This window comes from Phyllopteryx taeniolatus, chromosome 16 (assembly GCF_024500385.1).
Source record: "Phyllopteryx taeniolatus isolate TA_2022b chromosome 16, UOR_Ptae_1.2, whole genome shotgun sequence".
In the NCBI taxonomy this organism is placed as follows: domain Eukaryota; kingdom Metazoa; phylum Chordata; class Actinopteri; order Syngnathiformes; family Syngnathidae; genus Phyllopteryx; species Phyllopteryx taeniolatus.
The window spans coordinates 4,579,104-4,606,462 of record NC_084517.1 but is presented as its reverse complement, the minus strand read 5'-3'; the positions used below and the strand labels follow the sequence as shown (position 1 = coordinate 4,606,462).

The 27,359-nt window shown below is 42.5% G+C and overlaps 3 protein-coding genes and 1 non-coding gene across 8 annotated transcripts; 2 read left to right on the top strand and 2 right to left on the bottom strand.

Moving 5' to 3' along the window:
• Positions 1-5,605: 5,605 nt before the first annotated feature.
• si:ch211-76l23.4 (uncharacterized) lies at positions 5,606-8,937 on the bottom strand. Its single transcript, XM_061750353.1, has 4 exons — positions 8,780-8,937; positions 7,947-8,094; positions 7,118-7,247; positions 5,606-6,203 (listed from the first exon to the last, which is right to left on the bottom strand). Exons 2-4 carry the CDS (start codon positions 8,077-8,079, stop codon positions 5,972-5,974), a joined length of 495 nt encoding a protein of 164 aa, XP_061606337.1. The 5' UTR covers positions 8,080-8,094; positions 8,780-8,937; the 3' UTR covers positions 5,606-5,971.
• Positions 8,938-10,665: 1,728 nt separating this feature from the next.
• On the top strand, positions 10,666-23,403 carry ift70 (intraflagellar transport 70). Of its 5 annotated transcripts, none has more exons than XM_061748158.1 (19): positions 10,666-10,860; positions 11,094-11,159; positions 11,548-11,757; positions 11,883-11,939; positions 12,999-13,134; positions 13,224-13,328; positions 15,920-16,048; positions 16,271-16,320; positions 16,965-17,117; positions 17,192-17,257; positions 17,374-17,427; positions 17,507-17,572; positions 18,495-18,571; positions 18,747-18,954; positions 19,479-19,550; positions 19,636-19,739; positions 19,824-19,902; positions 19,956-20,122; positions 23,266-23,403. In XM_061748158.1, exons 1-18 carry the CDS (start codon positions 10,813-10,815, stop codon positions 20,118-20,120), a joined length of 1,845 nt encoding a protein of 614 aa, XP_061604142.1. In that variant the 5' UTR covers positions 10,666-10,812; the 3' UTR covers positions 20,121-20,122; positions 23,266-23,403. The 5 variants fall into 5 exon arrangements, with proteins under 5 accessions (XP_061604142.1, XP_061604140.1, XP_061604138.1 ...); XM_061748156.1 differs by having other exon boundaries at positions 23,261-23,385; XM_061748154.1 differs by having other exon boundaries at positions 10,667-10,860; positions 19,993-20,122.
• c16h16orf89 (chromosome 16 C16orf89 homolog) lies at positions 21,278-27,175 on the bottom strand. The gene is made up of 9 exons (XM_061748166.1): positions 27,136-27,175; positions 26,754-27,014; positions 25,732-25,884; positions 25,062-25,212; positions 23,519-23,636; positions 23,298-23,460; positions 22,929-23,033; positions 22,759-22,848; positions 21,278-21,783 (listed from the first exon to the last, which is right to left on the bottom strand). The coding sequence occupies exons 1-9, from the start codon at positions 27,158-27,160 to the stop codon at positions 21,680-21,682; spliced, it is 1,170 nt and encodes a 389-aa protein (XP_061604150.1). The 5' UTR covers positions 27,161-27,175; the 3' UTR covers positions 21,278-21,679.
• Positions 25,317-25,410, top strand: trnai-uau (transfer RNA isoleucine (anticodon UAU)). Its single transcript has 2 exons — positions 25,317-25,354; positions 25,375-25,410. It is a non-coding gene; the product is annotated as a tRNA-Ile (tRNA).
• Positions 27,176-27,359: the final 184 nt, after the last annotated feature.

Below are 27,359 nucleotides of genomic sequence, written 5' to 3'. Positions count from 1 at the left end.
ACCGCGGCATCATAGAAAATACATCGTCAACGCCACCGTTCTGAGGTCACCTTCTGACTGCATAAACGCACCGCTTACATGCCAACACTCGCTTTAGTTACACCTGCAAGATATCCAATCCCTGGAGCCTCGATTTACAAGTTGAATCCGTTCCGTGACCACGCTCGTAACTCAAAACGCTGGTATCCCATCGTCTTTCCTCATTGATATGAACGCAAATATCGTGAATCCGTGCACACATTGGGCAGTAAAATGTGATGTTGAGTGTAATTTATTGAGGCCAAAGAAAAGACCTTGCTTTTGGAAGGTCCAAATAAAACCTTTGAGGTTGAACATACAACTTTAGGTGGAAATGCAACTATTAGGGGCATTTATCTGGGTCAGCGAAGACCCTGGCTCCCTGGATTCTTTTCGTGCTCTTTGCGGTCGCCTTGTTGTCGTGCAAACAAAAATGAGTCAGGCAGCGTAATCCTTTCTCCATCTCGCTGTCACAACCTCTAATCCAAGCCGGTCCCTCACGGCCTCGCAACCCGGCCGGGCCGGTCCGCTCGGAGATCAGCGTGACACGCTTGCGCCGCTTGGTGGGCTTTGACGTCGTCGCTGAAACGGCGGAAAGGCAGGGCGACGAGACGGAGAAGACGTCAAGGACGTAACAGGTCATAGCTCGGTCTTGATATGTTTTAGGTGTGAGAACGACTGCTCGCATGCATACGTAGAGTGGTTTCGATAGGCGTGTTCAAGAGTTCCAGTGGGTTTTCAAATGCAAACACCGCTTTGTTTTACTTTGAAATGTCCGCGGAAGTCTTCTTTATCGATAAGATAAGATCGAAAAGAGCCCTTGGTTGGCAACCCCGGTTCTAACCCTTGTTTGAATCCTCATTTGAAACCCTAAACCTGGCTTGAAACTACTTTGAAACTCTAACTCTGGATTCAAACCCTAATTTAAAAACCCTCATCCCGAGTTGAAACACTAACCATTGTTTGTATCCCTAACGCAGGCCTAAAACCCAAACTTGAAACCACAACCCGGTCGCAAAACCCTAAAATGGAACACTATTCCAGGCCTGAAACCCAAACTTCAAACCCTAACCCTGGCTGGAAACCTGAATTTTTTGGACATACTTGGCAAAATAAAAATGATTCTGATTCTGATTCTGATGGAGTCAACGTGAAGAAGACAGCAGATGCTCCAATAAAAAGAGCCTCCATGGAGTCATGTCACACACACACACACACACATTTAGTGTGATGTGTGGTGTGAAGCCAGCAAGGGCTTCAATAACGAGGAAGCAAAGTGTTGATCTCCAATTCTTTCTTTAGCTTTTTGACAGATGAATCCAACTTGAAACTGTAACCCAGGCTTCAAACCCTAATTTGAAAACCTAACACTGGCTTCAAACCCTAATTTGACACCCTACTCCGGGCAGGAAACCCTTCATTTAAAACATAACTTTGGCTTGAAGACCCAATTTGAAACCTTAACCCAGGCTTGAAACCTTAATCATATCTTGAAACCCTACTTTGAAACACTAATCCAGACATGAAACCCGAGTGCTGTCTTGATACCCTACTTTGAAGCCTCAAGTTTGGAAGTGCTAACTACTGTCAAACTCAAGGCCCGGGGGCCAAATCCGGCCCGCCACATCATTTGATGTGGTCCGCGAAAGCAAATCGGGTGCAACTTCCATGATTCTTGCTAAAATTTTCACCCAAATTTTAAGCAGTTTTTGCTTGCCAAACCCCGCTTTACAGTAACTTGAACAATAGCTGAACAAACTATTATCCTTGAATGTTGATTGAAACCTTCATTTTGTATTAAAGCCTTAATTTAAAACCCTAATCCACACTCTGGAAGCCCTAATCCTGTCTTTAAACCGTACTTCGAAACCTTACATTTGGTTTAGTTGAAACCCTAATTTGAAACCTTAACCCCTCTTTGAAACTCTAACCGAGGCTTGAAACCCTAAATTGACGGCCTAATTTGAAAACCAAACCACTTGCTTGAAACCCTCATTTGAAAACCAGGCTTGAAACACAAATTGGAAAAGATAACCCTTACTTTGAAACCCTAATTTCAAACCCTTACCCTGATCTGAAAATCTACCTTGCAAGTGTAGCATTTGCTTGAAATCCTTGAAACACTAACATTGGCTTGAATCTCTACTTTGGAACCCCAACTTGGACTTGAAACCCCAATTTGAAACAATAACCCAGACTTGAAACCCTAATCTTGTCTTGAAAGCCTACACTGAAACCCTGCTTATCTTGAATTCCTAATTTGAAACCCTAACCAAAGGCTTGAAACCCAAACTTGAAAGCCTAATTTGAAACCCTAAACATCTGCTTGAAACCCTAATTTGAAAACCGGACTTGAAACCATTACCCTGGTTTGAAAACCAAAGTTGAAAACACAGCATTGGCTTGAAACCCTAATTAACCCTGACTTGAAACCCTACTTTGAAACCATAACTTTGACTTGAAGCCCCAGTTTGAAACGTTAGCTTAGACTTGTAACCCTACTACGATATTCTAAATTTGGTTTGAAGCCGAAAGTCTGAAGAAACCATTCGCTTGAAACACTAACTTGAAAAATTGAATTAAAACCCTAACCACCTGCTTGAAACTCTAATTAGAAAACCCGACTTGAAACCATTACCCTGGCTTGAAACCCAAATTTGAAATCATAACCTCACTTTGAAACCCTGATTTTAAACAGTAACGCTGGCTTCAAACCTTCACTTTGGCTTGGAGCAAAAAGGAATTTGATGGAATTTGAAACCCTACTCCTGTCTCGAAACATTGAGTTACAACCCTAACCCAGGGCTGTCAAACACATTTTTATTGCGGACCACATCATAGTGATGGTTTCCTTCGGAGGGCTGTTATGACCGTGAACCCATATAAATGTATGATCGTCTCATATTATTACATAATGGATACGCAACAAATTGACGCCAATTTAAAAAAATAAACCATGTTTGTTGAACTAGTTAATGTCTTTTATAAGGGAGCTTATTAAAAATGAAGACAATTTGCAATTTGGTATTTTAGCAAAAACACATTAAGTCGACGCACATGATTTTCTGTCGTGGGCCACATAAAATGACCTCTGGTGCTCACCTCATAAATAATGTGCGACTATTACACCAGCCACGGAGGTGTTTCATTACGGTGGTACTCAGATCTGAGACGTGACGTGGGCTGGAGACCCCTGATGGTTCTGATCTCCGGTGTGGCAAAAAGGGCTCGTGACTGCGTAATGGGAAATTTTATCACTGCATCCATTTCCAAGAAAGAAGGATGACCCCTGTGAAATGTGTATGGGTCTGGTTAGTTTGCATGTTGGAGGTATATAGATCGGTATTTGAAATCTCCTCGGGGTCAGGTACTGTCTGTCATTATGGTATGGTAGCATTTTATTGTCAGTCCTCATTGTGCGTTAAACGTACAGAGAGCAGAAATTACTTTTCCGAGAGGAAAGAAAAAAACCAAAACAAACCATGCAACATAAAGACATAAAGAATCCATGCAATTTGTTGTATGAAGTGGTTGTAGATGAAAGAGGGCTTCAAGCACATCTGACCAAAGAGCTGGGGGAACTGCCAGAACAGTTTGATCTATCCAGGATCGAGGTGGTTTTCACCTACCACGAGTGAGTCTGGAACGTATCCCCCCCCCCCACGATAAACAGGGTTTCCATGTATTCTCTACATCAGACCGAGTCTTTTTTTTTTTTGTCCGGTGTCCTGTTCCTTGAAGAGTACATCTCATCTTGTGTCCAAAGCATCCTTTGCCCAGCATGTGAGTGGGCCCCGAGAGATGAGGCGTGAACTCCCAAATCAATAGAAAACGTGACGGCCCAGGACGTATGAGAAAGACCGCGACGAGGTATTTGGTGAGCGGCAGTACGGCATGTCGCTGATGCCACAAGGCATGAAATTCATTATCGATCCCATGACCCCGCTGACACGGAAACGTGATCGGTCGCCACCGTCGGTCGTTGGCCCGATGATGGGAGGACCGTGAATCACGGGTGTGGAAGAATAGGCCGTTTTCCTTGACTCGTCCACCTGACACGCTCCTCCGTTCATGTGAGGGATTCTCTGCTTGACTCATCCCGATTTGCACTCTTTGTCAAACTATTCACAGACACCACTCACTGTTTATTGTGTTTAATTCTCGTTGGGTTGAAAACAGCCACCTGGGTGGACTAGTGGTTAGGACATCTTCCTCAAAGTTCTGAGGTTTGGGTTTGAATCTCGGCTCCGGCTTTCCTACTTCAATGTGTCGGTTGTGAATTGGTCTCACATCCCTAATGTCTTGGTCTAAACTGTGTTTCAAGTCGTCAAAGTCTTGGCTTTGACTTGGTCTCAGGTCCTCAAAGTCTTGGTCTTGACTTGGACTGAAGTCCTAACGTCTTACTTGACTTCCTCTGAAGTCCTTAAAGCCTTGTTCCTCTTGGTCTTGGTGTTGACTTGGACTTGGATCCTGAATTTCTTGGTCTTAGAAAGTCCTCAAAGGCTTCGTCTTGGCCTCAAGTTCTAAAAGTCTTGGTCTCAACTTGATCTCGAGTCCTAAAAGTTTTGGGCCTCAAAGTCTTGTTGTGGAGTTCGTCTCAGATCCTAAAAGTCTTGGTCTTGACTTGGACTCATGTCCTAAAAGTCTTTTTCTTGACTTGATCTCAAGTCCTCAGCGCCTTGGTTCTCAAAGTATTGCCTTTGACTTGCACTCAAGTCCTAAAAGTCATTTTATTGACGTGATCTCCAGTCCTAAAAGTCTTGGTCCTCAAAGTCTTTGTGTTGACTTGATCTCAGGTCCACAAAGTCTTATTCCCATCGAGTCCTCAAAGTCTTGATCTTTACTAAGTTTACTAAGTCATCAAAGTCTTGGTCTTAATCTCTTGGTATTGACTTGGCTCTTGAGGCCAATTTAAGAGCAAGAATTTGAAGACTTAAGATCAAGTCAGTACCAAGACTTTGAGACATCTAAGAATTTAAGACCAAGTCACGGCTCGATACTTTGTGGATTTGAGACCAAGTCAATACCAAGATTTTGAGGACTTGAGACCAAGACTCATCCCATTTCTCTTCACTTCCTTTAAGTGTCCCAATAACTTTGTCCTAAGCCAACCAATGCATCCTAAGTTATTTTTGGTTCTGTGACCCACTTGGTGTGACATCATAGTCATGGGGGAAACATGAGTAATCCTATTGACACTAGGAACTCACTGTAACTGTGTGTAATCTGCACTTGCTCTCAATCTCACTCCATGCAGGAGATGAGCAGCGAGAGTCCACAGATGACACGTAGATACAGCACGTATGAGCATCGGCACAGCACCAGTCACTGGTCAGTCTACGTGTCAGTCATTCCAAGCAATACTAGTGACTGGTCCATGATGTGATTGAAATTGGTCAGTCAAGAGTGTCAATAATTACAGGCAGCACCAGTGATTGGTGGGCTACATCACTTACGCTTCATTAGTCGGTCTACATGTCAATTATTATATGCAGTACCATCTCAGTCTACAAGTCCACAGCAGGTCATTAACCAATACAGTCTTATTTATCATAGCAAACATGTTTTTTAATGAAGCAACATCCTCTGATGCAAAAAGTGACTTTATTTGTTCACTGGAGCGTATGTGTGCGCATGTTTGTGAGCGCGTGATGCAGCGGGAAACAAAACGCAAAGCGGAAGCAAGCGCGTCCAAACAATCCGACTTGGATGCGGTTCAGCATGTTGGGCCGAGTTCCACCAGCAAGAGCAAATCCCTCAAAGTGTACCGACACGACGCAAATGTTTCCAGAAGGGAAGAAAATCCTTCATGGTTACTCGATAGCTTCTCATCACTTACCTGGACCAATAACAAACACTTTTTTACACCCCACCAAATCATATTTTTGTGTTTTTCTATTATGTCATTGCATAAAAAAAGCAGAGTAAGAATGAAAGCGTGAACATGATCATTTTAGGAGGTGGTGGCCGCAGGGGTGGTCTTCTTTTTTACCACCCGCCTGCCCGTCTGCCTGGGGACGGGGGCCGAGGCCTGGGTCTGGGGCCGGGTGCCTCCCCGGCTGGCCTTCACCTCGTCCATGAAGGTCTCCAGGGCGGTGAACTTCTCCGTCAGCTCGCCCAGATGAGCTTTCAGGGAGTTAAACTCCTTGTAGAGATCCCCCAGAGCCTCAGACAGAGGCTGGATCCTGGACAGAGGCAAAACATGTCAAGGTAGGTTTTTGTGAAAAGGAAATGTCCTTGTGTGACCAGTAGTCATGTGGATGATTGAGAATAAGTATTCACTCTTTTACGCGCGGTTTCGTGCATGACTGCCAACTACAGTATATTAACTTTGGCAGGTTTTTACTTCCTGCTTTTCTCCATTGCAGTTGGCTTGATTGAACTCTTCAATGGTAGCTTTTTGTAAACAAAGGACTTTAATTTGAATCTTCTGTGACCAGTGACCATGTGCATTACTACTAACTATATTAGTTTTGGTAAGTTTCTACTTCCTGTATTGCGCTGTTAGCCATTAGCTTGCGGGACAAGTCATGCGGATTATTGCCAACTACAGTATATTTATGTTGGTTGGTTTCTGACTCTTGGTTTTGTTTGATTGCTGTTGAGTTGGTAGGACTCTCAGCCAGTAGCTTTTTGTGAACTAACTGCTACATCGATGACGACTGCTAGCTTAGCTTCTTGCACTAGCTGCTAACTAGCTTGCTACCAAATAGGACTGATCTGAATGGAACATTTTGTTTTGAAAGACAACCAAATCAAAGTTCGATCTTTATGTGAGCGGAAGAAGAAAATAAGCTGAAGTAGCAATTTGTGCGAATAAAAGCACGAAAAGGGAAGTGATAACGTGTCATTTTAACTACTGGACCGTCGTAATGTCTCGCCCTCCAATCCGAGCTGCAGCGGGACGCAGGAAACACCAAACTTCCTTTTGTTTATTTAATAAGTTTCTATTTCTAAACACCCAATTGCACCCTGCGTGTTTATTTCCAGGCCCGTGAAAGGAGCACATTCCTGTGGGAACTCTTTGGCTGGGAGGCAATATTCCCTTTACTGGGCGGGCCCTTGTACTTTTGCGTTGTCAGGTCGGTTCGCGGCGTACCTGGCGTAGTCGGGCAGCAGGGACTGGTGGTCATTCTGCAGGAGTCCCTTCATCTGGTTGAGTATGTCGAAGCGCCAGTTGTCCAAGATCTGAGTCAGGTTGGCCACCCCCCTCATGCTGACCCTGTCAGCTGGGACCAGACGGGGAACCAATGAGAGACGATACCGACATTTACTTACATTAGCATTAGCTTGGAGACGTACAACCAACACTGCTCGTTTATGTTTTCAATTCATGTATAGTTGATATACTGATATCACTCTGGTGTTTATTGCATTCTTAATACATACAATGCTGTTGACCTTTGTTGCTGCTGTTTAAATGTACCATACAGTATCTATTTATTCAGGTTTGGACTCCTTCGGAGATGATGTACTGGAATATAAAGGTCACCGTGTTTCTTCTTTAATGCCACACATAGCTATCCTTGTGCAGCGTTTTTGTACATTATTTCCCCGATGAGATAAGTGTTATTAAGAGGTGGATTAGGTCACTGAAGGCCCGGGGCCCAAACTCATTGCTGTATAGTATATTCTATGTATAGTATTATTGATCCATGGACAGCGGTTGTCACTCCACTGCTCCAGTTTGTGTATAAATTCTGTTTTTGATACTTTTGCTGCATATAATGTTGCTGACTATTCTTGCCGATGCTCACATTCACTTCTTTATATATTGGATTGTATTTGTTCACGTACAGTTTGTTTTCCGTTTTTCCGGCTCAATGTGCCGCCAATGTTTGTCGTCACCTCTGCCTTTGACACCATCATCGGGACCCCTGAACCCCTCACGTCGAGTAAACAGAAGAGAGGGAAATCTGTTTGCTCACAGCCATCCCGGTAGTTCCACTCGTCCGCGTCGGCCGTCCGCGTCTGAGCCTGCGCGCGCCGCCGCTGCGCCGTCACAGTTGCCGCTGCAATGGCCAACAAGACCAGTACTGCCAAGGTCAACTTTTGGGCCATCGTCCACACCACAACCTGCGCAAACACTCTGTAAGGACATCATCTGCTGGATGCATCAACGTGTACGCATCACACCCTCTCAGGAAACTTTCCTACATCCTACTTTGAAACCCTAAACCTGCTTTGAAACCTTAACAATCCTGGTGTGGTACCTTAATTTGAAACCCGAACTCTTGTTTTAAACCCCAACCTAGGCTTGAAACTCTCATTTTCGACTAACTCGGAAACATAACCGTTGCTTGAAAGCCTCTCCGAACACTCCAGACGTCAGCATTCATGAATGAACTAAGATAAGAAAGCAAACTTTTTTTTTTTTTTTTATGTCGTTCAAAATGTCAAATTCACGCTTGACATTTTGAATAGTCTCGTATGAGTTCATCTCATATGACTTCCATTTCACCCTTCATTGTCTATTTCAGTATTGCTCTAACTTTCCGTCCAGTCACCAAAGAAAACTAAAAACACTCCACCTGGAATCCCGGAATCCTGCTGCCCTGCTGAGTAATCTTGTTTTTCAAGTATTTAAATAAGAGTTAAAAGATGATGTTTTATTTGACAACGTATTCAAAAAAACGGCTGTTGTTTTGAGACCACCGTCCTGTACACTATCCCAGCATGCAAGCAGACAATGTTCCCATAAAAAGATACAGCGTGAAACCTTTTCTGCTCTTCAAAGGATTGTTGTGAATTACGCACGTACCTGCTGCACAAGTGTGTCACCTGAGGACCGCTCGTCAGTCGTCTGCTTTCCGACACGTTCGACACCAGGCAGCGCTCAGCGAAAGCAAACGAGAACACACCCTTCTTCGGACTTAATGTCAAAAACACACAAACACTGCGGTCAAGTTTGTCCAGCGTTTTGGAGGCCCACGGTGTGGTTTGGGTTGGAGGCGTGGCTCCAGCTCCTCTGGTTTGCTTCTTATATTTGTTTTTCTTGGGCATCTTTCATAAAATGACTCATTTAAGTCAAAAAAAAAAAAAAACACACGTGTGTGCTTTAGGCACATGATGTACAATACCTTGCAAAAGCTATTTGATGTGCGTTTTTTTAAATTATTGAACATTTATGCAGACATTCCGTGACAATTAGAAACGGGGCAATCGCAGAGGTATTATTATTTTTTTAGATGTGTTGTTTTCATGACCATGTATAACTATGATGAGATAAACTTTATTAGTCCCGCAATGGGAAAATTACTCGAGCCGTGCAGACCTCCACCAAGGCCAAACTGTGAGCAGAAAGTACAAATCCCAAAATTGTGCTAGTAATTGTTTTAGCAGGTTACTGGCTTGCTGTTGCCATTTTGATTCTGCGGTGGTGGGCAGTTCCAGGGGTGGGTGGCAATTAGGAATTTCGGGACAACTCCCAAACGGCGGTCCATTCCAGGCCCACCTGGCCAAGAATCTTGTTTTTTTTTTTAAATAGCATAATTCCTATATAATTTCCAGCACACACAGCCATCTTTTAATAAAACATAATTATATACTATTATTCAACAAATACAAGACGATTTATAGGGTAGCCTTATGTCAACAAAGCCGTGCACGAGCGAATCGGTCGCGTGCGCCGTGCACGCCGAGCCGAGAGTCCCGGCAGCCGGCCGCAGTCCCGCTATAGATTACCTGCATAACCTGCAGGCTGCGGCATGTGTTTGTGATTCGTGACGGAATCTTCCTGTTATGATCAGGGTCCTGAATCTCCTCTGCGGAGTGTGAGCGGCGTCTTCACATACCCAGAAGACATCCTCATTTTGTCCCAGAAGACATCCTCATTTTGACGGGAACATAACTCATGATGATGATGATAATGCTGATGATTAGCAGCACCAGGGGTGAAGGTCACTAGCAGAGGGGTTATTGAGCGACTGGGTGAAACCATGATGGCAGTGAGGAGGTGGTGCTGTTCTTGGAAAACGAGGAGGAGCAGGAAGATGTGGTGGTCTTATTGGGGGAGAAGGAAGAGAATGGAACAGGAAGCAGCAATAAACAGACCGGGAGATATTCCGTGTGTACTGGGTAGGCAATTGTATTATGCATGTAGTGTATACATCAAAAGTGATGAGACCTAAAATCATGGTGACCGCTAACTGGTTAGTATTCGGGACTTTGTTGCAAGGGAGGAGAAACCCAAAAAAATTCGGTCTTCACTTGACGCACAGGGGGCCTCGCCATTTAAATTCCCGGGCTGAATTTTGGGCCCGGTACATCCGTGGGCACTTCCATTTGCACACTACTATGTATGTTTGTCTTTTTACACATATTCACGATTAGTGAAGGCGTGTGTATTCATCGTTTGTTATTCATCATAAAAATTTACAATTTAGAAGCTTACCTTGCAAACAGAACTGTTGTTTATCTGTTCCTGGCCACAGAATTAATACAACCATTTCTTAAAAATTGCTGTAATATATATATATTTTTTTCCTCACTATATAAATAAAGGTTGTTCTTTTAATCCCTGGCAATAAAGGGTGTGCACTGCTGTTATCTAAAATTATGTAAATAAAGAACAGAATATTTAATAGATTAGTTGCTGCATCCTCAAACATGATTGGTTTTCATAAACGCCCGTCAAAACTCTTACTTCCGGTCCGGGAGGTTGCTAGGTAACACCAGTCAGCTTGCTCTGTGCGAGCACGCCAGCTAGCTAACTGGCTAGTTAGCGTCGCTTGTTTTGGGGAATTTGGCAGATTCGGTCTCATTTGGAGCCGTGAAATATACACGTTTGGCATCATGATGACGATAAAAGACGGGGAGTATACTGCTACTATCTATAAACTGGTAAGAATACGAAGGTTATGTGACGGGAGTTGTCCTGGATGTGCTTAGCTTAGTTTAGCTCGGTAGCTTGACGTCAAACTACAGGAAAATTCATTGAATTATGTTACTAGTTCTTACTTGTAAACAGCGATTCACTATTAACATGGCTCAGGAATGAAACAAGAAAAGACCTGTTTGATTTACAAAATGACTATTAATAAGAAAAATGTGCGTAATGCTGATTTGTCTTGTAGATTAAGGACAGCCAGTATGTTGAGGCCATTCACATTCTCAACAGCCAACTTCAAAAGCACACCAGGGTAAGTGTTTGATCATAAGGATGTCTCATCTCTTTCTCACAGCTTCAAATATTAAGAGGGGAAAAAATGAGCACACCCCAATGAAAGTGTTTGATGTTAAACTTGAAAATTCAAATTCGTAAGACGAGTCCAATCACTGAATACATTTAATGTAATTTAATAATCATTTAAAGGCGGACTAGTGTTAAGTATGTCTGCCTCGCATTTCTGAGGTACAGGGTTCGAATCTTGGCTCTGCCCTTCCTGTGTGGAGATTGCATGTTCTCCCTGTGCTTGGTATGGGTGTTTTTCTGGGTACTCTGACTTCCTCCCGCATTCCCCAAAAATGCAACGATAGTCTATTTAAAGTCTAAAAAATGTGGAAATCGTTCCTGTTTTTTGTTTCAAGTCTCGGGCGGCGCTGTCCCTGCTGGGCTTCTGCTACTACCACGTCCAGGACTTCAGCGCCGCGGCCGAGTGCTACGAGCAGCTGACGCAGCTGCACCCCGAGGTGGAGGAGTACCGGGTGTACTACGCTCAGAGTCTGTACAAGGCGGGCGCCTATGCCGAGGCCACCAAGGCTTCCTTCGCCCTGGATACGCCCAGCAGCCAAACCAAGGTCACTTGGTCCACGCAATGATCAAGATGGTGTTCAGTGAATACCCCAAATAGGAGAAAAAGACAACACAGCTGACATTTAAGTGTTTTTTCTAAATTGTCCCTCTTCTTCTTTCTTCTCTACAGATGATCAAACTGCAAGCCTCCATCAAATATTTTGAGGAGAATTACTCTGCTGCCAAAGTAACCTCCATCTCAAAGGATGAATTGGTTTTCTTTATTTGTATTTAGTTTTTATTACTGACTTCTCGTGAGTATTGTTGACCGATAGGTTTGTTATCAAATATGACAGTTATTATTGTTGATTTGGCGGAAGGAGGAGGAAGGAAAAGAAAAAAAAAAGTTTCCAGGCAGGGTGGCGACGTGTGCCGCCCGCTTCCTTCCCAAAGGACCTTGCCCGTGAGCTGCCCAGAAACCCATTGGGTAGCTCGGCGCGCTGGCAGGGTGCCCTTAGGCGGGGAAGGGTCCGATGTGTCCTCGCCACCTCGTGGTGAGAGGTGCGGCCTCCTGGCTGAGTCAGTCTTCGGCAAGTTGGTCAAACGAGTGCCAGCACTCAACAAAGGGGGCTCCAGCCTTTATGCCCCCCCCGACCCTCCGGGGCCAACAGGGAAGATTGACCGCCTCTTAATGTTACTTTTCCAACCTAGGATTATTTTGCGGTTTAAAACCAGTGGGATAAAATATTAATTGTTGGATTTAAGATAACAAGACCATTTTTTTAGCTTTGCATTGTCACTCGCAGATCCTCTTTAATCCCTGGAACGAATGTTTCAATTGTATGTGGTTGTTGAGAACAGTATAATATTTGCCACGTGGCATTTGTGTTGAAAGGTGAAACGTCTCATCCGGTTCAGCTGACAAACAGATTTGACATCAGACATTCAAATTTGCAGAAATACAATCACTGGAGGCGCTGTTGAGATGGTAACACTAAGGCGTTCATGCAAAGTTCTTAAAATATGATATAACGTTCAAATCCAGTGAAGATTGTGATTAGTTCCTCCAGAGTTGCAGTAGCTAGCCGCCACCTGTGGGTGTTGCTAGTCCTCCAGCAATTGTCCCAGACAGAAGGAGCAAAGGGTTGGCGGGGGTCATCTGTAACGGCGTGTCCGTTGCATTATTATTACTTACTGATGGTTATTATTGCTGACTAATAGTATTGGTGAGTGACTCGTAGTTATTGCTATCTGATAGTATTGCCGACTGACTTTTATTATTGGTGACTGTCGTGCGTGGGTGCAGTCTCTGGTGGAGCAGCTTCCCCCGGAGGACACTGACTACGTGTACAACATGGGCTGCCTGCTCTACCAGGATGCCAAGTACGAGGACGCCTGCAAGAAGTTCACATCGGCCATGCAGGTGCTGGGATATGTGCCTGGTAAGTACACAGACACACTCAAACATAAATCACTACCGAAAAAAACAAACAAAAAAAAAACCCCTTTTTTTTTTTGTTCTCTGTGCCAGCTCTGTCATACAATATCGCGCTATGCTACTACAGGCTCAGCAACTACGCGCAGGCCCTCAAATACATCGGTGAGATCATCGAGCGAGGCATCCGGGAGCATCCAGGTATCTGACTCGATCGTGATGTCAAATTGTCATTACGGGCCACATGGTAGTTATGCTTATGGCCCAGCTAAAACGGCCCTGCTAAAACGGGCCAGCTAAAACATCCTGGGCAAGACCAAAGAACTTTCTAAGGACATCAGGGACAAGATTGTAGACCTGCACAAGGCTGGAATGGGTTACAAGACCATTGGCAAGAGGCTGAGTGAAAAGGAGACAACTGTTGCGGCAATAAATCGAATAAAATTAGAATTAGAATAATTAGAATAAAATGACTGTCAATCTCCCGCCATCTGGGGCTCCTCGCAAGATTTCACCTTGTGGGGTACTTTCGTGGGGTATCAATGATCATGAGAAAGGTTAGGCATCAGTCCAGAACTACATGGGAGGAACTTGTTAATGATTCTCAAGGCAGCTGGGACCACAGTCGTCAAGAAAACCATTGGTAACACGCTACGCCGTGTCATTAAAATCCTACAGCACCTGTAAGGTTACCAGTAATGTGGTAATGCTGATACAATGACAATTGTGCAAATGATGCAGAGTCCTCGAGCAATTTAAAGCAGTTTGAAATGACTAATCTGGAACAGTGACAACAATTGTGCAAATGGTGCAGATAGTTCTCAAGCACATGAGTGCCCAGTATTGGTCAACAACAGATACGCAAATAGCGCACAGTGACGAGACTACTACAGTGAGTGCATGAATAACGTAGAAGTGTCCCGACAGAGATCTGCAAGAAGGAAGAAGCTGTTAGAATGTCTGCTGCCCTGGTGGAAGCCTTCAACCTCAAGGCTGCCATCGGGTACCAGCTGAAGAACTGTAAGAGATCGGGTTGCAAGAAGCTACACACAGTTCCAGAGAGCTATTGAAGATCTGTGTGAAGACTGGAGCAAGCTGGTCCGTGCAGACTTTGAGGCAGGATGGGGACACAAGGTCTGGGCCCGCCCCTTTGTGATCTTTTGTTGTTGGAAGATGCGTCTCACATCCTGTTCATGGATTGTCAACGCAGAATGGGGAGGTCAGAGGTGTGATGGTGGTTGGTGGTGCGGCTAGGTGGGTGTGGGATGTGAAAGTGTCCTTTGAAATCTGCTGTGTTGAAGTCGTCATCTAGTCCTTTATTGTTCTCCGCTTGAGGGGATGGTCGCTTGTAGTTAGGGAATGTAATCCACGCCAGACTGATTTAGATTTGTTAGCAGTAAACAGTTTTTCCAGCTTTTCTGCATAATTTCTCTTTGGCAGGTTAATTTCTTTTGTCAGCTGGTTTATAGCCCGATTGTAGAGGGTTCTGTCCTCATTTTGATCGGCGTCCTCTTTAGCCGAGCGAAGTTGCTGAAGTTTAGCAGTGACCCAAGGCTTGTCGTTATTGAACGTGTGAAATGTCTTTGTTGGTACACACACATCCATCCAGTATTCAGACCTCCTTTCATTTTTCACTCTTTGTTATATTGCACCCATTTGTTAAAATCATTCAAGTAAATTTTTTTTCCTCATCAATGTACACACAGCACCCCATATTGACAGAAAAAAAATGGAATTGTTGACATTTTTGCAGATTTATTAAAAGAGAAAAACTGAAATATCACACAGCCATAAGTTTTCAGACCCTTTGCTGTGACACTCATATATTGAACACGGGTGCTGTCCATTTCTTCTGATCATCCTTGAGATGGTTCTACACCTTCACTGGAGTCCAGCTGTGTTTGATTATACTGAAAAGCCACACCCCTGCCTATATAAGACCTTACAGCTCGCAGTGCATGTCAGAGCAAATGAGAATCATGAGGTCAAAGGAACTGCCTGAAGAGCTCAGAGACAGAATTGTGGCAAGGCACAGATCTGGTCAAGGTAACAAAAATAATTCTGCTGCACTTAAGGTTCCTAATAGCACAGTGGCCTCCATAATCCTGAAATGGAAGACGTTTGGGACGACCAGAACCCTTCGTTTTGTTTCAATGAAAAAATAATAGAGTACAATGTATTGCATGTAGATCCTCAAAACCTGAAACTGGGTCGCAGTTTTCAGCACGTTGGTGGATGTGAGGTGCTCAATTGCTACAACTGCAACAAAGAGTCACCAACTGTACATTTTTTGCAATGATCCACTTCAGTTGTTTTCGGACGCGTTGCTTGGTGTGCTTTTCCATTTTGTCGATCTCTAGAATTATCCCAAACCACTCCCACAATGTTCGAGGTGATGGAGTTAACCACTTTCACTTTTTACTAGCAGCTAGAAGAGCTTATAATAGTTTTTCATCCTTCCTTCAAATCAATAGTTGATTTTGACCAAAATGCGGACTCTCAAAATTCAACGGTGGATGGTTTTTGTATTTCCCTCCAGTATGGTGTCAATGTGGGGCATCCCCAAAATACGTGAAAATGATTTGTCTCACTCGAACCACATTGTCTCCAGCAGGACACGGGGGCATTTTTAAACTCTCCGTGGAATGGAGTGCTAAAATATCTTACAACAAGTTTCCAGCAGCGTTCCCTCCTGATCACTGAAGTAGTAGAAGACCATCGGAAGCTCCAATTTTCTCCCCACGCTTCGTCTCGGAAAAATGTAAAAAGTTGTGCCTCTTCCATTGCGGCAGAGCTGAGCGTTGGCCTGACGACGGAGGGCATCGACGTGCGCAGCGTGGGCAACACGCTGGTGCTGCATCAGACTGCCCTGGTGGAAGCCTTCAACCTCAAGGCTGCCATCGAGTACCAGCTGAAGAACTGTAAGAGATCGGGTTGCAAGAAACTACACACGAACATCGCAAACGTAAAAGTTTGATTGACAGATGGAAGCCATATTACGTGCATAGAAGGATTCTTTCCACAATTAGAAAGCAGCTTTATTACACCTTTTAATATTCTAAAATATTTTAGTATCCGCTTCGTTTTTTTGTAATTGCAATGTGAATAAAAGATGAATTGATTATTCAAATCTCCATTGGCAGTAAAAGGAGCTCAGGAGGCTTTGACGGACATGCCGCCGAGATCAGAGGAGGTAACCGAGAATGTGTGCGTGTGCGTCTGTCGGTCCCGCTTCTCCTGTTGTGAGAACGTCTCGTGTCCTCTCGTGGCATTTATTACAAAACACATGCGGACTTCAACAGTATAAATTGTAATAATGTTGTGCCATACATTTGCCCTAATACAATTGTTTATTACTGACAACTTGCATAATATATAAACACCATTGATACAGTAGACCATAACATACTGCTGAGCACGTTGGAAATGTGGGTAGGACTAAATGGAAAAGTCCCTAAATGGTTCAGGACCTACCTGGACGAAAGGAATGTTTATTTGGGGAAACATTAGAATTTTTCAATCTCATCGAATGGCAATGACACATGGGGTCTCTTAAGGGTCAGTTCCTGGACCCCTCGTGTTCAGCCTGTGACCAACATGCATGGGCACATACGCTCATGCAATATAGGTGTCATACAAGTAATGCAATTATTTTTGCCACATTAACCACCAACTTGCACATCCGAAATAAACACAAAGTCCAGCACAGGTCAAGTGGCTTAGTGCGAGTCAGACGTTATACACATTTTCCAGAAGTATAACACCAAAACACAAAAAATGAAAATATCAGAGTGTATGTTTCAGTGAAGTCTGTTGTCGTGATGATGTGACACGCAGGAGTTAGACACGGTGACTCTGCACAACCAGGCTCTGCTTAACATGGACACCAAGCCCTCGCAAGGCTTTGAGAAGTTGGCTTTCCTGCTGCAGCAGCCGTCCTTCCCGCCCGTCACCTTTGGTAACTTGCTGCTGCTCTACTGCAAACATGAGGTATATTATCAACAGTTCACGTGCCCAGACTTCGGAGTACTGTTGGATACAACCTTACGCTTGTTTCTTGGCAGTATTTTGATTTGGCAGCTGACGTCCTGGCAGAAAATGCACACCTCACCTACAAATTGCTTTCTCCAGTGAGTTCTACTCACCTTAATGTGTCATTTTTGGTGTTCTGGTTTGAAACATCCTTAAGCGTTGTGAAGGTTGTCCACTGAAGGAAACATAAGTGTGTTGTTGCTTGTCTTTTTAGTATGAGTACGAGTTTCTAGATGCCTTGCTGACCTGCCAGACGGCGCCAGAGGAGGTAGAATAAGAATCAGATGCATTGTGGTGGTATTATTATGACATCAGTAAGACCAGGTGTCCTGTGTTTGTGTGTTCAGGCATTCAGGAAATTTGATGACATGATCCGCAAAATGACAGAGAAGTTGCGCAAGCTGGCCAAGCAGGTCACCTACTTTTTACTACATTGTGCACTTTCAAGACACCTTCCTTGCCTCCTTTTTTCTCTTTATGAGTGTTTTTGGCTAAAAAGGGGGTAAACCATTTGATCTAAATCAGAAGAGCTGATGTGCAGCCATATAGTCCAATAGCAACTCTGGTGTTCACTATTGAATCTTTTTAGAATCGATTACCCTATTGATAATTCGTCAAGTACTCGAGTAATTCCTCGACGCAGAAATTTTTGTGGCTGACTTAGCCGAGTTAGCCAATTTTATTTTTTTCACAGCCCTACCTGCTATGAGTTATTACAAAATACAGTGGAACCTCGATTTAACGGACTTATGGGGGGGGGTGTCGTCTGTTACAGCCGATCGTCGTTTATATTCAAGCCCTTTTTTTTGTGGCATTATGCACCCATATTGCTGTACAGTACAAAATTATTCTTTTGTATTTTTTTTTTTCTCGTGGCCTTAAACGCCCAGTACAGTACAAAGTTATGGTAAATAAATATAAAAAAAGCTTGAAAATGTTTGAAAAGTTTTAAATTGTATCCAAACTTACTACGCTGATGTGCTCGGTCATGGTGACAATCAGCTGTTGTCGTAGCATGTCGCTCTCATGAGCCGCCAGGAATTAGTGTGCTTCCTATTTCCAAATCCGTTAAGATTAATTTCCATTTCCATTGCCATTTCCAGGCATTGCATTCGATGCAATGCCTGGAAATGTCGCCACATTCAACATGGTCGACATGGGCATGTACAGTATGTTGGCTGGATCTAGTTATTGTTTACATGTGACCCGAAATACGTGTGTCCCAATCAAGTGGCAACAAAAAAACAAATTTTAAAAAATCACTTTATGTATTACATTACAAAGCGTATTTCATCTTTTTGTGTATATATGAGACTTATTTCATTGTGTTTGCAGCTGCAAGAGGCCAAGACGGCTCGAGACGATGACGGGCAGAAGAAAGCCCTCCAGGATTATGACACCATGCAGGAGAAGTGAGAACACACGTGCACACGGCTGGAATATTTCTAGCCGTGTTTATTTCTATTGTTCAACTTAGCTCTTATCATTCATCCTTGATGTCGTCTATGTTGTGTTCAGAAAAGGCCTTCTTGCAATAAATGTCTCCGTCTCATTCTCCGCCTTTCTTCTTCTACGTCTTCCGCACAGGTACATCGTGGTCCTGATGGCCCAAGCCAAGATCTACTGGAATCGTGAAAACTTTGCGATGGTGGAGAAGATCTTCCACAAGTCCATGGAGGTGTGCAATGAGGACGACACGTGGAAGCTGAACGTGGCCCATGTGCTCTTCATGCAGAACAAGTACAAGGAGGCCATCAGCTTGTACGAGCCCATCGTCAAGAAGCACTACGACGACGTGAGTGACGCCACCAGGCGCGTGAAGGACGAGGTTAAAGCTTATTATTCGAGTGCGTTGTTAGGTCATTTGACGGTTTAACCTTTGTGCACAGGTGGAGCAGTGTAGCGTGCAGGATTGCCTGTGCACGTACAAACCGCCGGTAAAAATAGAGAAAGTAGCTTTGCCTTGTCTTTTTTTTCATTTTTTATTTTTTATTTTACAATGCGTGAAACTTTTCTTGTTTTTTGTGTGTGTGTTTTTGTTTGCAGTGCATTATGAATAATTGCAACTGTGAGAAGGAGGAAATTTGTCATTATGAACGTTGGAAGAGTCAGTAGTGGTTAGTTCGGAGCTCGCCTTAGCTTATTTTTAGTTTAAAAGAATAAAAGGCAATTTAAAATATCTACCAAATAGAAGAGTCAAATTAAACAGAAATAAACAAAAGCCAGAAATGGAATATAAACACTTTTTTTTTTTTTTTTTTTAAATAATTCAAAACTTTCAAATCAAAATCAAAAATATATATTTTGATCTTGATGCAGATCTTGAATGTGAGCGCTGTGGTCCTGGCCAACTTGTGCGTGTCCTACATCATGAACAGCCAGAATGAAGAGGTAACTTGTATTATTTGCATACCTTAAATCACTGAATAGCGGGACTGGGACTATTCAGCACTGATGGAGTGAAAACGTCTTGCAGGCCGAGGAGCTAATGAGGAAGATCGAGAAGGAGGAGGAGCAGATCTCCTATGACGACCCAGACAAGAAAGTCTTCCACCTGTGCATCGTCAACCTGGTCATCGGGTGACTTTTAACACCTCTCAATCATCCGGAAAAAAACAATATATATATTTTTTTACATGTGTATGTATATTTTTTGGTCCTCAGCACGTTGTACTGCGCCAAGGGCAACTACAATTTTGGCATCTCTCGCGTCATTAAGAGCCTGGAGCCTTACAACAAGAAGGTAACTGCTCTTTATTAATTGAGCTAGGCCAACTTTATATTTATACCTCGTAGTACGTGTGTGATGTATGTATGTGTGTGTGTGGTGTAGCTGGGGACGGACACGTGGTTTTACGCCAAGCGCTGTTTCCTGTCCCTGCTGGAGAACATGTCCAAGCACATCATCACACTGAAGGGGGTGGTGGTCCAGGAGTGCATTCAGTTCTTGGAGAACTGTGAAGGTGATGCGGAAGCACACACACGCACACACTGGTAGCGCTGGACCATGTATGATGTCGTCTTGGCATAATGGGGAGCTGCTTTTTTTTTTTTTGTTGCTCACAGGATATTACCCTCAAAATACTGGCATTTCATTCCCCCCCCTTGTTGCCACCCATTCAGTCCACCCTACAGTAGTAGCCAGCCTACAATCCCAAAAACATGAGGGAAAAAGTTGATTGATTGATCATTTTTATTTGGTTGTTGCACCGTATTAGCAAACAATACAACACAACGCAATACAACTTTCTTTTCAACAAGCAAAAGCGTATGGGCAAGACGCAAAGCTGCTTGTTTCGCCCCATCACGAATCATACATCAGCAAAACAAGTTGGATTCCGTTTAACACTTCCCCAAATTACTAAAACAATAAATAAATAAATATTCTATCCTAATACTTGAATATATACAGTGGGTGCGGAAAGTATTCAGACCCCCTTAAATGTTTCACTCTTTGTTATAGTGTAGCCATTTGCTAAAATCATTTAAGTTCAATTTGTTCCTCAGTAATGTACACGCAGCACCCCATATTGACCAAAAAAAAACGGAATTGTTGCCTTAATGTGGCTAAGGCATGCACACCAGAAGGAGCAGCACAATGTCCACTGAATTGAAGCACAAAATGTGGCGACAATTGTTTAACTCTTTGCATTATATTTAATTATGTCATTACTGTATGTTTTTTTCTCATTAAAAACATTACAAACCTTTTTTTTTTTTGGGGGGGGGGGGGCTGGAACAAATGAACAACATTTCCATTCATTTCAAGTTTTTGGGAGTGACGACCTTTTCCAAAAATCCATCCTAAAATTTTACCTGAAAGGCTATATCACAAACTTTGTGTGAGTAGCGTATTTCCTGACTGACCATCAAAATGTCAAATGATCCACCTGGGACCAATTCAAAATGCTTTTTTTTTTTGTTGGTTTTTTTCTGGGGGTGGGGTCTCAGAGTACGGACGGGAGGTGCCCGCCGTCATCGAGCAGCCGCTGGAGGAATCTCCCGTCCAAATGGGCAAGAACACGGTCACCTACGAGGCCCGGCTACTCAAGGCCCTCTTCTACAAAGTCACCAGCTGGAATGAGTGAAGACCCAACCAAAGACAACACCACAGACTCTTTTAGTGGACTACTTCCTTTTATTTGGAACAAAGAACAAAAGTCAAGGAAAAAATGAGGCAAGGTTTTTGCGGGCCAAAATAAGTGTTGGATGTGCCCCCGCGGGCCTTGAGTTTGACACCCTTAACCTAGATGTTATTTATATAACGTGTTTGTTGGTCTGTTAGCAAGCTGGTCCACAAAGAACACATACAGTAAAGTGCTGGTGGGCATCCAGGAACAGTTTCGATGAGGTCTTGCTCTACTGGGGGACGTTCTAGACTTAAAAAGTGTTGGTTGTCATTCTTGTGGATTTAAGAGTTCAAGCTTTAAAAATTTTTTAAAAAAAAGCAGGCAGGAATAAAGTTTTCATTTTGGAGCCACGGTGGGTGGGTTCTTGTGGAGTAGGGAAAAAGGGGGACTTCACGAAAGGGGTCTCTTGGTTATATCCTGCTCCGTCAGGTAGAAGTTTAAATATCCTCCCAGGGCGCCCACCGCCACAGCCGTCATGTGACTGGAGCAGCCATCTTAAAACAAGAAACATACATTATGGGATACAATGGATGACAATATCCACTCACAAACCACGTTAAATTGTATATGTACAGAATAAGACAAGGACCATTACAAAAACAAACAAAAAAAACAGTCAGGAACAAGCCAAGAACTATGTCAAAAAACACATCTAAAAGAGTCAAAGCATATGTTAAGAACCAGTCAAAAACTAGTTAAAAGAAAAACACTTCAGAACTAGTCTAAAAAACAGTAAAAAGTCAACAACTATGTCAAAGAAACTTCAGGAACAAGTAAGAACTAGATCCAACAACAAGTTTACAAGTCAAGAACCGTGTTGAAAACCCTGTCAAGAACTTGTCAAAGAACTATATCAAGAAACGCCAAGAACAAGTCAAGAACCACGTCCAAAATAAAATCAAGAACCACATAAAAACCCTAGTTAAGAAACAGTCTAGAACTACATGAAGATACAGTCAAGCACCAATGAATTACAGGTCAAGCATTAGTCATGAACCAAGTCAAGAAGCACATCTAAGAACAAAAGCCAAGAACGGGTGGGTACAAGTCAAGACCCACAAAACTGTTGACATGGTTCTTGATTGTTTTGTTTTTTTAACTTGTATTTGTCGTGGATCAAGACTGGTCCTCTTTTTGACTGGGTGTTTTTCCTTGTTTTTGCCAGAGTTTTTGAAGTGGTTCTTGACTGGTTCAGGACTGATTCTTAACTTAGAGTTTGACTGGTTCTTGACAGTTCTGTCCTTGTTTCTGGCATGGTTCTTCACTGTTTTTTTTTTTTTTTTTGACTGGTTGTTCACGTTTTGTTCATTGTTTTTGTATGACAGACTAGCAGCAACTCCAGTTGTTACCAGTTTTTTGTTCCTGAATAAATTTGTATCGACTTTCAAAAGCAGTTTTGTGTCATTTGACTTGTGCCCCCACATTGGCACCCGATACTAACAACCATCCGTCATGAAGTCTGAACCCACCAGGAAGAATCTTCTCCCTCCTCTTGACGCGGTGATGAGGCTGCAGTTGCTCCAGCAGCTCGTCTCCGATCATCTGCGAGATGATGCTCCCTGACCACAACAGCAGAACACATCTCACATGGCGAATGCCTGAAAAGATGCAGACATTAAGTGGCTCTTCCAAACTTAACGGTCACGGCCAAAGCAGCCGAGCTCGGTGTCCTGCAGTCGGAGGATGTGCTGCAGCCAATCGGCTTTGTAGAAGTCGGAGAAGCCGGCCAATCCGCAGATGAGGACTGTCAACACAAACGTGAAGTTTTTGGTTAGTTTTGGGCCATAATTCCCTGGTGAGGTTGTCTAGCCTACTTGTGTTCATCCCAAAGTGTTTAATGGGCGGGTTCTTCCATTACAATGACCAACTAAGACTTGAAGGATCGAGTGACGAGATCCAACCTCTGACCGATTCATTGATTGATCAAGAGCTGCGCAGCGTCCCAATACTTTTGTCCGTACTTTTCTTAAGGCCAGGTGTCAAAAGCGAGCATGCAGCGACCACTGACTGTTCTCGATGAAGATGTCCGCCGTCTGCTCGCTGAGTCCGTCCGTGCCGATGTTCTGGTTGGTCTTCATCATGTTGGAGCAGAAGATCTTCTGGTAGCTGCGCTCCGTCATGTTGGCACGGGACGCTCGCGTGTCGCCCTTCAGCAGGTTCGAGCACCCTTTCTAGCACGCACAAAACCACACATTAGCTCCTCAACAAGGTTCCCCTCGTCTTCCTCACCATCTTCCCGATCATGAAGTAGAGCAGCTGGTGGGACAGCGAGTAGTGCGGACAACCGAACTGGGTCATGGTGTCGCGGCACGGCTTGGTCACGATGCACGGCGTCCCCTTCTGTTTCCTACAATGGAAAATCATCGTCATTGGTCGCAAGTAAAAAATGACAAATATTTCGTTAAAACTGGAACTTCATGAGGGGGAATTGTCATTTATTTTCTTTTATGAGGAGAAAACACACAAAAAAGATGTAATATGAGAAAATTATGTGAGAATAAATTTGTAATTTTATGTGCATAAAGTTGTCATTTTTTAAATATCAGGGACTGTCTTTTATGAGACTAATGTCATAATATATGCGGAGAAAAGTCTAAAAAAAAAAAATATCCCATTTTTACGACAATGAAGGTATAATTTCTAGGAGAAAAATGTTGTTCGAGTTCCAGTAAGAAAAACTTGATTGTCCAAGAGTGAAATTTAATTTTATAGACAACAGTCATACTTCACAGGATATTTCAATTTTATTTTACATGAGCAAATATAAATTCTGCAAGAATCATTTTTTTTATTTTATGAGACTAAAGTTGTCATTTTTACAAGATCAGGTCTTAATTTTATGAGACTAAACGCATAATATTTGCAGAAATATGTAATGAAAAAATATTTTATGACAAAGGTATTTTTATAAGAAAAAAGTAGTAGTATTATGAGAAAAATATGTAACTTTCCAAAAGTGAAATTGTAATTTTTACGTGATTTTTACTTTTCTCTTAAAATCTTTTAAGCGACCAAAGTAATACTTTGCAGGATTTTTTTTCAATTTTATTCGGAAAAATAACTTGTGTGTTCAGATGGGATTTGAAGTAGAGAGCTGTCCAACTCCTTTTTTTTTTTTTTTTTAACTTGTTGCTAACCGCAGTTAATAATCCGGCCAAGAAACTTTATTAGTACTCTTTGCAAGAGTCTGCTGTGATTTTTCAAAAGATCATTTTAATAATATTTTACTGTCAGGTCACACAGTTGTAACATACAGTATATGACAAAAAGTGTTTTTTTTTTTTTTTTTTTTAAGAACCACGTACTTCCCTTTATGTACAGGAGTCAACTCAGTTTTTTTATTTTATTTTTATTTTATTTTATTTATTTTTTTACACAGGTATCTGTACCGCTGCTGTAATTTTATGAGAAAGATGTTGTAATTCTTATGAGAAAAAGTTGTAATATAACCAGAAAAAATAAGTTATATCATGAGATTAAAATTATTTTTTTTTTATTTTATTTTACAAGATAGAAGTTGTATTATTAGAAAAAGAGTTGATTTTCTAAGAGGGAAAATTGCAATCTTACAAGGTAAAATGTGTTATTTCCTGAGAATATTCTTATGAAAATAATTGTTTGACAGTCAAATTTTTACTTTTGTACATTTCAGATTCTGTACTTTTACTTAACTACAGCAGTTAAATCAATATATCTATTTTTTTTTTTACCCAAGTATCTGTCCTTGTACTTAAGCACAGCTATGCCAAGTGTCTCCACGGCAACACCCTACCAGGTTCCCAGCAGCAGCGTGAGGCACTTGTCGCTGAGATGCTCATCGTAGCACTCGCTGCCGGTGGTGGCGGCGTACACCAGGCTGGGATCAGTGCTGCTCCGCTCCTCAGAAACCTGCCAGAACTTCCACGACAGAAGAGGCTCGAACTCTTCGGGGATGGGACACAATTCAGGTGCAATTTTTGAATTATTCCAGGACAATAAATAATAAAACAGTACAGTCAAGTCCCGCTATAATTATCCCTGAATGTGTGCTCCAGTGGCGCAATCGGTTAGCGCGCGGTACTTATAAGACAGTAGCCTGTGGAGTGATGCCGAGGTTGTGAGTTCAAGCCTCACCTGGAGCAGTTCTCTTGACATATTTTGTCAATAACCTGTATGCACTGTACTGTGTTAAAAAAAATAAAAATGAAAAAATATCCATTTATGCGCACTTATTTAATTCAGTGATTCTTTGTTGTACCACTAGAGGGAGCCACACTTTGCAAATCACTGAACGTACACAATCGACAGGCAACCTGTCAAACCCACGATCTACAGTTTCACTTGCCCGCTGTGCCCGTATTCAATTTTTTATTATTATTTAACAGAAAACAAATTGTCACATTACCAGAATAAAAATGTAATTTTACAATGAATGTGTAATTCCAATTTGATGAGGATTTCACCTTGGTAGTACTTGGGGTCATTCTGGCGCAGGGCGGCGATGGCATTGTCGAAGCTGCGATCCAGACGCTTGACCAGACCGACGGCCACCGTCCTCTGAGCCCAGCTGACCGGGTCCGAGTGAGGCCACGTCCGCACTGCCTCCTTCAGCTCGGCTAACGCAGCCAAACAAACGACACATGCAATGCACACATGCATTTAAGTGTACCAAGAGAATAATGTGGTCATCTTAAAAGGAAAAAAAATTCTAATATTGCCAGAAAAAGTTGCAATATTTTGTGTGTGGGGCGGGCTTTATTTTTATTTATTTACATTGGGGAAAAAAAATATTATATGAGAATAAAGGTGTGATACCGTATTGCAAGAAGAATATGTTCTAATATCCGCAAAAAAATTGCAATATTACTGGAGAAAAGTTGTACTTTTACGAGAAAAAAAGTTGTAAAAATGGTCTATCTGTCGTCATTTTAAGACAAAAATCTTGAAATTTTATGTGACTAATGTTGAAATTATACTCAAATAAAACTAATAGGAAAAAAGTTGTAAGAAAACTAGAACAATACAAGGATACAGTGGTAAAATGAGAAAAAGTTATTTTACAAGGAAAATATTATGTGACAATGAAGTTGTTATTTTACGAGAAACATAAGTTCCAATATCTGTAGGAAAAAGTTGTAATTTTGCAGGTAATATCTGCTGAAAAGGTACTAAAAGTTGAACGTAAAGAAGTAAACAATAATTTAAAAAAAATTATATTCCGAGAGAAAAACGTAATTTTTAAAGATTTAAACCAGTAATATTATGAGAAAAGTGGTTTACTAGAATTGTACTAGACTACAATTTGTGCATTTTTTAATAAGATTTGTGCTTTCCTTTTTTTTCTTTTTTTTTAAGCCACACTGACAAAAAAAAACAACTACATTTGAAACGAAGATAATTCAAATGTTTTTTGTCAGCCAGTGTATGCAGCATGCAGATGGACACTGCGCCACAAACAAACGCGGCCCCTCCACCCAGCACCCACCCTGCAGCATGAGGAAGCCCACCACGCCGTCCAGGTTGATGTGCTCGTGCTGGCGCTCAAGGAACGAGGCACCCTTGGAGAGGCTGCCCAGCACGTCGTCGATCACCTCCGCCCGCGAGCGGCAGCAGCAACACGCCGCCGACAGCAGCGCCACGAAGGCGGCCAGCCGGAGCCTCGCAGTCCGCATGCTTGGAGCTCGGATGCTATTAGCTCCGAGGTGACTTGAACGCGTCGTCGGTGCCTGCTGGGGGGCGGGTCCGTCTAGCGACGTCATGAAAAAACAGACATGGGGATTCTCATTTTTCTTTTTTTTCGTGTTTTAAAATCCTTATGATAATAATAATTTAGACAAAATATTAGTGGAGAAATTCTTTCGTCTCACCCGGGGCGGACCAAAAAGTTTCCATGTGACGTCAGTATACGGACCAGTAAATGAGTTATAGGCAATGTTGGGAAGATGACTTTGAAAATGCAGTTGGTTACAATTACAACCTCAGTTTGAACATAAAATTACACATTACATGTGTTTCGTACCCCACATAGTTGTATATGTGTACATAAATATTACTTTTTAAATACAAAAATACAAATGTTGACACCAGTAAT

Excerpts from the sequence above, each read along its gene's own strand:
- si:ch211-76l23.4 (XM_061750353.1), bottom strand. The coding sequence starts at position 8,079 with ATGGCCCAAAAGTTGACCTTGGCAGTACTGGTCTTGTTGGCCATTGCA. Across the intron at positions 7,248-7,946 it reads GTGGAACTACCGGGATGGCT|CTGACAGGGTCAGCATGAGG; the intron begins GTGAGCAAACAG and ends GTCTGGTCCCAG. Across the intron at positions 6,204-7,117 it reads CTGCTGCCCGACTACGCCAG|GATCCAGCCTCTGTCTGAGG; the intron begins GTACGCCGCGAA and ends GCCTCTGTCCAG.
- ift70 (XM_061748153.1), top strand. The coding sequence starts at position 10,813 with ATGATGACGATAAAAGACGGGGAGTATACTGCTACTATCTATAAACTG. Across the intron at positions 16,321-16,964 it reads TGCCGCCGAGATCAGAGGAG|GAGTTAGACACGGTGACTCT; the intron begins GTAACCGAGAAT and ends TGTGACACGCAG. Across the intron at positions 20,123-21,110 it reads GTTCTTGGAGAACTGTGAAG|AGTACGGACGGGAGGTGCCC; the intron begins GTGATGCGGAAG and ends GTGGGGTCTCAG.
- c16h16orf89 (XM_061748166.1), bottom strand. The coding sequence starts at position 27,160 with ATGGAAACTTTTTGGTCCGCCCCGG. Across the intron at positions 25,213-25,731 it reads TGACCCCAAGTACTACCAAG|AGTTCGAGCCTCTTCTGTCG; the intron begins GTGAAATCCTCA and ends CCATCCCCGAAG. Across the intron at positions 23,034-23,297 it reads GGACATCTTCATCGAGAACA|TCCTCATCTGCGGATTGGCC; the intron begins GTCAGTGGTCGC and ends TTGTGTTGACAG.